Raw genomic sequence first — 10,596 nt, 5'->3', positions numbered from 1 at the left:
TTAATGTATGATCAAAATATGCATATTGAACATCCATGCATAGATGACATGGCAGTGCGTGCTCACACGTGAACTTGAGCGCGTGATCGCCGGTAGAAAAAGAATACAGTGCGTTAGTTTTTTCATCCAATACCGCTTCAAATTTGGATTTGATCAAATGATCTGATTGATTTTTATATTTTTCAAATCAAATTTATGTTCTACTTCCGTTATTTATTTTCTATTTTCTGATATTTTTGCGCACAATTTTAATTAGAAACTCGCAGGCTTTTTCAAATTGTCATTAGGTCATTTCAAATTTGAAATTCGCGAAGCAAACCAGTATTTGAGTTTGCGAGAATTCTGTAATTTACAGTGCCACTATTACAAAAATTAATATTCTGAAAAAGCAACCCAAAAGTTAACTGTATCACATTTATTCTCTGAAATTGGTTATGCAAAATTGTAACTTAAGGCCTGAATGAATAATGAGAATTATTCAACCATTATGTTCACAAACTAATGTGTTGTTTATTTCTTCACCATAACAGTCAATTTCCGATGTTTATATATTTGGATGTCTTCTTCGTGAGAGATAAAACACACAAATAAATGCATTCTCCTTCATTAAATCTTTCTCTCATTAGCATTCGTTTCTGGTAAATTTTGGTTAATTGTATTTGTGCAGTTCTAAACTTTCAGCCATAAATGCGCGTGTTTGAAAGGGAACCTTGAGAACTCATCATTCTTTCCAAGGCTCAGCCTTAACAATTTGCATTAAAGTCAGACCCAAATTGCATTCAAAACAGTGGCTTATCACAACTTAATATTACGATTATAACGAATTACTTACTATTTATAATTTAAATATCAAAATTGTACTTTTCTAACACACCTCAAATAGCAATGTCCAAATATACTGCTCACTCATAATTGCTTGTTAAGGTCAAAATTCAAACATGTATGTTTAAGTTTCAGATATGCTTGTTTGAAGTTAGAACAACCAATTTCATCCCAAAACATTTTTTTTTTCATTTTTTTGACTCACTTCAAGTTTGCCACAATAGTATTTTTAATGCTTAAAATGATTACTCCTAACTGGTAACTAATGCAAAATTTTGACAAAGGTAGCCTCACCTTAAATGCAACTCTCATTTTCAATTTAATTGTTTAACTTTCCTTTTTACTTCATTTCAAAAACAATCTATCTCCTTTTTTTAACAATTCTTTAATTCTAATTTACCTACGAGATAAAAAGATATTTTGATACATTTTATATATCTTTAATTTAACACTACAAGAATATTTTTTAAAATTATTTTTTTAAAACTTCATATCAAATTAAAATCAAACAAACAATACCGAGAGAGTAGCACTGAACAAATAGGGAACGAGTTGAATTACTACCCGGATAGGAAGTTAAAAGGGAAAAATTAATGTTCCAATACGTACGCACGTGTAAAATTAGATCATCATTCTCTCTCATGGCGCGTGGACCACACCCACTTGAATCTGAACACAGTTACACTATCAGATTCAACTATCAAGACCGACAATTACCAAGCCTAAAATGTTTTCACTCTTTGGCTATTCATGTATGACTATATACAATATTTCTTCATTGGTTATAGTCATAGTACCATAGCATTATACGTATATATATATACTCATTATACATTACACATATACCTGGATAAATAATTAAAAACTCCAACCATATCTTCATATTTTCCTCCTTATAAATAGGGAGTAATTAAAAGCCATATGGAACATAAAGGAAGAATAACACAATATGGTGGGAAAAATGATAGGGAGTTCAGCTTCACCAAATGGTTCATTTACTAGTGCCATGACACTTACTGAAGAGGAACTAACCTGTGTTCCCAAGCGCTATATCCTTCCACCGTCCCTACGGCCCAATGGAGCCGAGTATAACACATGCTTGCCAATTGTGGATCTATCCTATCTGCAACACCCTCTTCTTCGGCCTCAGATAATCCAGGAAGTACACCTGGCTTGCAAGAAATTTGGTTTCTTCCAGGTACTACTTGTCATGCAGTGTCGTGTCGTGTCCATGTCACCTGCAACTGCATACTAGATAAGAAAGTGTTACCCTATTTGTTTACTTTGTTCCTTGCGATAGGATCCAAATAAGGAAAAAGATGTCGTCAGATCATCAACATATAGAAAGAACTTAATGTCACACATGGTGCATTAAGGTTCTAGGTCTCATCTCCTTTGTCTTCTCATTAACCTTTATTTTCAGATTCACTTAAACAAGTCAATGTCCAAGATTTCAGCTACTTAGGTTGTCTAATAGGAAGAAAAATATGACGTTCTTCACAAATTCAGCTGAGCGTAAATAACACCATGCATGCAATAAATGATTCTGCAGGTAGTTAACCATGGAATCCCAATATCAGTCATGAAAGATGCTATAGATGCTGCGAGTGAATTCTTCAATTTACCAACTGAAGAGAAAAGGCATCTCTTGTCTTCGAATGTTCATGACCCCGTAAGATATGGTACCAGTCTAAATCATGTCAAAGACAAAGTATACTTCTGGAGAGACTTCCTCAAGCACTATGCTAATCCAACCTCAACTTGGCTCGACTTTTGGCCATCAAATCCCACAGATTACAAGTAAGTCTTTCATTTTCTTTACTGAATATTTTTAGCAGAAAAGTTGTCTTGTAGATTCAACTTCTTACTGTTCAAGAACGATATAATTTCTTCAAGATCCTAAAGAAATTCTTCATGCAGGAAGAAAATGGGAAACTACACAGTGGCAGCACAAAAGTTGCAAGAAGAACTCATGGAGGTGATATTTGAGAGCTTAGAACTAAACAGTAATTACTTACATGAAGACATTGCAGAAGGTTCCCAGGTCATGGCAGTTAATTGCTATCCAGCATGTCCTGAGCCAGATCTTACACTAGGATTGCCACCACATACAGATTATGGTATGCTAACAATCATTCTTCAAAACCATCTGGGCTTGCAAATCATGGATCGAGATGAAAAGTGGCATTCAGTTCCACTCATTGAAGGAGCTCTCATTGTTCAATTGGGAGATCAAATGGAAGTATTGAGCAATGGCAGATACAAAAGTGTTCTACATCGAGCAACAGTTAACTCAGAAAAAAAGCGCATTTCGATTGCCAGCCTTCATAGTCTAGCTTTAGGTAAAAAAGTTAGACCTGCATCAGAGCTTGTCAATGAACAACATATCTTGTCCTATAAAGAAGGAAGCTTCAGTGATTTTCTAGACTTCATTTCTGGAGAAGATATTGTGGAAGCAAAGTACATAGACAAATTAAAAATAAACTCATGAAGATTATGGTAAATGAGACAGCAGAGCAGAGCAGACAAGAAATCTCTTCTTTACACTCAAATTCTATGCTGCACAACCTCTGTGTTCGTACTGTTTAAATACACAGGCATATAACTTGTAGCTGTTTTTCTTATGACACACTCTAATATCAATCGTGAGGGTCTCTTCATTCTTCATGTACAAGATCTCACAGTGACAAATAAATTTTGGAACAAAGTTTATCAGTTCATTTATTTTTAAGTACGATTTTCATTTTGACGGATTTATGGAAGCATGATTTGTCAACACCATATAAATGAACCATCAGGATCTTCATTCAGCCAATGCTTGACCTCAGTTGGATAACACCAGACTTCAGCACATAGATGTTCCAAACTGGAATTTTAAGTATTTTCTTCAAATAGCAGAAAATTCAATACATTCATCACATTAAAGCATTCAAGTTGTTTAAAAGGTATTCCTGCTTAATCCTAATGTAAACCATACCACATTCATCTCTAGTACACGTGTTTATTTTTTTGTTGACAGTAAATTGATAAGGAGAATTCATTAAGATCTTAAACTAATTAGACCTGCAAAGACACTAGGGTGATTTACCATTGTAAAGTATATACAGATACAATCAGCTTCCAACAATATCTGTTCTGTACAAGTAGCCCACAAATTAACCAGCATAACAACAACTTTAGTATTATAATCTTTTTCCTTATTTCTTTTTTCCCCTGATAAGACAAGACGGAAACTCAATTTTCATAAGCCTGGCATGTCAATATGATGAGTCAAACACTATAGAAAACTTTTCATCACGGTGATCTCAGCGAAATTTCAGAGGTCCAACACTATCCAGTTATCATTTCAGAACTCCTTCAAATTAATTAATCATCATGACAAATTATCTATATATTTTTACACTGAATTGCTTCTTTTTACATATATTTCTTACAGCAGTTAGTGGAATAAATGATGCAGTCATCATCTTTGTTAATCAAGTTGATAACTCACTCTATTTCACATCATAGTGATTTAACTCCTTTGCAATATCGAAAATTCAGAACTGTTGTTAATGCTACTCTAATTGCCTGCTGTTTCTTCATCTTATTTGCTTTTGGTTTTACTTCAAATTAATTCATTATACCACCAAATTGTATAAAATGGTTAAGTCATTGTCATTGGTCCTAATTCAAGCTGCTAATTTACCATGTTGTTCATAGAATAAAAGCTTATCTCCTCAGAAAATAAGATAAATTGCTAAAACTAGAGACATCAATATTTTCTTCAATCTTACATATTAGAGAATCATAAATCCAAGCCAATATATTGATAAGAATATCATGTTTCTCCTTGAAGTTGAAATTTGATTTAGAAATGATTTTTTTCGTTTATCCATTCAGAAAGGTATAGAGAAAATTATAATCACAAATATTGTGTTAGCGATTTTTCCTAGAGCATTACGAATAACTTTAGAAAGCTATTGACTTATTCAGAAGAGCACTAATAATATATTGAGTTAATTAAGTAGTTAGCTTCCTCATTGATCTAATTTCTAATTTCTAATTTCTAATTTCTAATTTCTTCAGCAATTAACAATATAGTTCAGAAATTTAACATTGTTTATGCATATGCTCACCAATCATATCATCAACTTACTAATTAAACTACTATAAGCTTGAATTTGCAGTTGAATTTGTCCATTCCAATTACAAAAAGTGATTTTGTTTATGATTTGCATATAATCTCGGGATATTTGAATAGCAAACAAATAAAATTGCAGATTTACATGACTTTCAGTATAATTAGTACTATAATTACACAAAAATAGCGACAAATTTCAACTGATTCGAGGGAAAAAATACCTACAAAGGGGAAAAATTGATTCGAAAAAATAGCGATTACTTCTCTCTGTCTTATTACGTCTCTGATCTTCTCCATTGGCATTTCTTATTTTCTAGTTTTTCTGATTCTGAGATGAAAATTGAAGGAGAAGCTTCTAAAATGGGAGAACGGGTGGGTTAATTCCCTGCTACGCGGGTCTAAATTGAACCTTCTTACTTTGGTACATAAGTATGACACGTGTCTCTATCGAACGGCTTACAATTTTACAGCTGTGAAACTTTTATTTCTTCTTTTCATGTTAGAAAAAGTACTCTTCCTGCGTTTCTATTTTCGAAGATTCTATTTCAGTTGCAATTACTTTTGTGACACACGTATAACACAATTATTTTTATAAAATTATGAATTGATTTGGACTGATTAATGATTTATTTCTTTTATTTATTTAGTTTTAAATTACTCACGAAAAAATTGTTTAAATATTTTAAAAAGATTTTTTTATTTGATATATTATTAAAATCATAATAAATTTATCGCTCAAACAAATATTTTAAAATTAAATAAAAATTGAATAGATTAGATTATAATCAAACTTTTAGTTTATTTTAGTCATTATTAATTTAACTCATTTTAATATGTTGAAATTTAGTCTAGCTCGCTCATCTAACACATATATTATAATTCACTATATTGGTTAATCTTCTATAAGAGGATAATGCATTTTTTTTTCTTTTTCTTGAAAAGAAGATGCGTGTTACTTCTCTAACATTAAGTTTTTAGTTGAAATGCAAACTATTTCAGAAAAAATATTAACCATGAACTTCACATCTATGGAGAGGCCAATAGGATGTATTAGAAATTTGATTTATGTATTAATTATGATATTATTTAATAATTCTATTCGTAGGATTTTCATATTAGTTATATACTTTATTAATATAATTAAGATGTAGTGAATCATGATATTAGCAATATAATGTTTCCTTATTAATATATGAACAAGCATGATTAAATATATAATTATCTTTAATACATCAAATCAAATTGGAAATTAAAGAAAATCCCAAGACAATTAATTCAACATGCAGTATATACTAATATCAACATTACAACTAGTACATCTTATTCAATACTATTCGTATACATTCTACCAAACAACTTTTGCTACATTAACTTTGCATGTGTGTGGGTCAATATCGAATTTCATAATCAAAATTAAATATTTTAATCCTCGTTTTCCTAAATCCTTCACTTACGAGTTTATGTATGATACATGATATGTACCAAAATGAAAGAATGGTTCAAGGGGTGATTAGACTTGAAAACTCAAAATCTAAGAGTTGTTTTTCATGTCAAAATTTAACATATTCTTACCAATTTTAATAAATACATTTGAGAGTTTCATAAATGAATCATCCGATATGTGAATTTGAATTTAATCAGACTTCAATGCAAAAGTTAGAAAATCTTAATAAATTGAATTAACATTAACTCATAAAAAAAAAGAATTAGCGAGTAACAACTTCAATCGCTAAACAATAACAAAAATTGTTACTAACCTTATTTAACGAGAGATTAGCCAAAATATTGTTAGCTATAAAAGAACTATTTAGCAAGGGAATATTTGGCGGAGAGATATTAACACACACATTGATAAGTCAAAGGAAAGTCAAATCAGCACATATATACCTGAAAACCCTGCTTTCATTCATTCTTTGAAGTTTCCAAAGTGATCAATGTGATGTTGCTAAATATTTTTTCATCCACGTCTGATATTTAATATTCGTATTGGAGTCTGATTATTCCAGATTCACACTGCAAAGGACCCATTCAGAGGAAAACACTCTTTATTAAAGATCTTTTCATATTCAGAGTTCGAACCTGCGATCTCTAATTAATGAAAGAGCAATCTCATTTACTGCACCATATCCATCAGGATTCGAGGGTGATGTTGCTAAATGTTGTGTACTATTTTCATTTCCCCTTCCTCACCTTATTAGCAAATGCCCCTAAGCTCTTTTATATCATATATATACAAACGAATCTATATTTATATTAGTAAATAAAAGCTGATGGAGCTTAATTTGGCTGTCCATAGTGTTTTGAAAAACGACCAGGGCCTCTGTATAACCCACACGCTCTAAAAGAAATTAAAATACATACTCGTTTTCTACGTAGAATAGAAAAATGGGGGGAAATAAAATAATTTAATTAATTTATATATACTGTCAGTAATTTTTATATTATCTTTGTAATTAAACTTGTTATAACAAATAATAACTCTACTGTATTTGTAGGTATAAACTAGTTTCTCTAACTGTGAACGATTTCTTCTAGTTATCATTAAAATATCAACGTAATGTAAAATGTAATATTAGTCTAATTTAAAAAATAAAGTAGGCTGGAATATTATAAGTAATATTATTTTCAATTATTTTAATGTAAACAGAAAATCAGACTCATCTTTAACTAATTTAAGAGAATTTGATTTACGTTACATGCGTAAATGTTACTATATGCTCACGAAAGAATATTTGAAGTCCTTGCCATTTGCAAATGCTGGCTATAGATCCGAGTTCACAGATAAATTTAGGATTAAAATTTTGTGAATTTATATTTAATATTCTTTTTATTAAATTTTATTATGTTATATACTTAATTTTATTTTAAAAAATTATATATTTATACATCTATTGAGCTCAAATGAATTTAATATCAAAAAGGCCACAACCTCCTCTGACTGAACCAGCTAGATTCATGCCTGGTTTAATTTGGATGATTGTCCTTTAGTACGTCATATGTATTTGAAGATATACTAAACTATAGTATATAGTAATTGTTGGTTTTCGAAGCATATATCTCTTGGCAAACTGAAAAAACCAGCAGATTTACCAAACAACTATGAATAAGATGATGTTTATTTATTAGACTATGATATGAATCTTATAGTCCAAGGAGCTGTTGCTAGCTTGTTTGCAAGTTGATCACGTACGTGTGGACAAAATAAACAAACTTTACACCTTGATGATGAGATAAGTGATAATACTCTTTATCATGTATATTCGAGATGAAGACTTGTATTAATACAGACTTAATATATGTTATTTTTTTAGTTTTAATTTATGTGACATGATTAGAATTTGGAGAATCATTTTTAAAAAATATAGACTTTTAAAAATATTTGAAGATATTAATTATTGTGATTTATAGTAATTTTTACATAATTTTAAAAGATAATATATATTACTCTCTATGTCACAATTTACCTGGAGCAAACAACTGATTTTTATTTTTATTTTTGTATATTTTTTAAATATTTCAAGTTATTAATTATTGTGATTTATAGTGTGTTTTATGTCATTTTAAATAATATAGTATATTATTTCTTTTGTCCTAATTTATGTGACACCCATAAAATTTTGAGAATCAATCAAATTTTATTATATCTTTTAAAATTTAAATATTTTAAATTAATAATTATCGTACTTTATATAAAAAAAAATTATATAAACTTTAAATATTCAAAACATAAATAGATAAGATAAGTAAATTAAAACAAAAAAATATAAAATTACATTAAATATCATTGGCTAAAAGCAGACACGTCAACCCTGAGGTGCCCACTTCTAGCCTTCCCTGCAGTGGTAAAGTAAACTAATACTTATAGTCTAGCCCGTTTGGATTGACTTAAAAAAATAGCTTTTAAGTCAAAAATAAAAAGTCAAACTGAAATGACTTTTAAGTCAAAAATAAAAAGTCAAACTGAAATGACTTTTAAGTCAAAAAATAAAAACTAGGGGGAGACCTACAATTTTTTACTTATTTTAAGTCATTTTTTACCTTCCCAAATACTTTCCAACTTATTTTAAGTCATTTTTGACTTATTTTAAATTACTTTTTATATTTGCCAAACACTTTCAGAAGTCAAAAACTGACTTAAAAGTAGGTTTGACCAACTTTTAAGTTAATCCAAACAAGAGATATGAAGAGGAGAATGTAGATACTATCTAATTTAACAGTGTGTTTGACATTATTATTAAAAACTGCTTATTTTTAGAAGCGTTTTTTTAAAAATAGCTTTTCAGAAAAAATGCTTTTAAAAAAAAGTGTTTGTCAAAAAAGCAATATGTGTTTGGCAAATTCATTTAAAAAAGTGTTTTGGCTAAATAATTTAAAAAGTGCTTTTGGGAGTTAAATTACGAAAAATGGTAAGTATCAATGTGCTTTTAATATTAAGATTATTTTATAGAGAAACTATTTTAAACATCTAATACATAAACTTTAATACATTTTTAATTTAATTATTTAAAATGTACATATTCAAATTTTCAATCAATATTGTACATAGATAAATATTGTTGAAAAATATTGAAAAGAGTTTTTTTTTCGTTATTTGTTACCTATTTTTTTGGATTTAATCTTAGATATTATCCTTTTTTGTTATAATACTCTAAAGTTTTTTAAAAACAAAAATAAAAATAAAATATTACGTAAATTAAGAAAAGAAAAAATTGATATTTGTTACTTTTTTGGGAGGGTCTAAATCTTTAATTGTTATTTTTTTTAATCATACAAAAATATCGTTGTTACTTTTATTTCTAATTCTGTAAAATAATACGTATATATATATATATATATATATAAATAATAATTTTTTTACTATATATAAATAAAAAATAAATTCTTGAATGAAAATTTACCAAACTTATTTGATATGTTAATTAATTAACAAGGGATATATTGATAAATATGTATATATGTAAGGAATATTATAGTCTTAAAAAATAATAATTTTCTGCTTCCATTTAAAAGCAGTTTTAAGGATTTGCCAAACACTTATTTTTTCAAATGATAGATGATAACTTTATTTATAGATTGAGAAATCACTCCAAAAATTACTATGTTAAATGTCTAAATTAATGGATACATTTTTATACAAAATGGTTCATAGAACCTAGGAAATATATATACATGAATGTAATAGTTCATGTATTGAGTGAATGGACAATCCACTAATTCAGTAAATTTATGACGTGTATATATTAATTTATCTTTTTTTTTCATAATTATGATGCCGGTTTAATTTATATACATATCTAGAATATTTTTATTATGTATTTATTATTTTCCATCAATATAGATATTGACAAATTATCTTTTAAAACTTAGATATTCTTTAGCCATGGAATTTGGGAGTAAATTTTCAAAAATAAAATTAAATCATTGTTTGTTTATGAAATTTGATCGGTCTTTTAATTATCTTCAAAACTAGACCAGAATAGTTTTTGATGAAATGTCACTTATATTTATAATTTACTTAATTTTTTTCATATAAAAAATACACGTTCATATAGAACTTAAAAATTCAAAACTACTCTTCAACACAATTTTAAAATGCAAAAACAATTATTTAACACAACTTCAAAAATTCATTATATTTTTTAAAAAAAATT

At 28.5% G+C, this 10,596-nt stretch overlaps 1 protein-coding gene across 1 annotated transcript; it reads left to right on the top strand.

Moving 5' to 3' along the window:
• The first annotated feature begins 1,737 nt into the window (after nucleotides 1-1,737).
• On the top strand, nucleotides 1,738-3,313 carry LOC125820164 (flavanone 3-dioxygenase 3-like). Its single transcript, XM_049499594.1, has 3 exons — nucleotides 1,738-2,020; nucleotides 2,375-2,622; nucleotides 2,743-3,313. Exons 1-3 carry the CDS (start codon nucleotides 1,772-1,774, stop codon nucleotides 3,311-3,313), a joined length of 1,068 nt encoding a protein of 355 aa, XP_049355551.1. The 5' UTR covers nucleotides 1,738-1,771.
• The last annotated feature ends 7,283 nt before the right edge of the window (nucleotides 3,314-10,596 follow it).

This window comes from Solanum verrucosum, unplaced genomic scaffold (genome assembly GCF_900185275.1).
Source record: "Solanum verrucosum unplaced genomic scaffold, falcon-dt-bn FXZP01000020.1, whole genome shotgun sequence".
NCBI lineage: Eukaryota > Viridiplantae > Streptophyta > Magnoliopsida > Solanales > Solanaceae > Solanum > Solanum verrucosum.
Note: the sequence above shows the minus strand (reverse complement) of the source record. Positions and strands in the feature narration are given on the sequence as shown.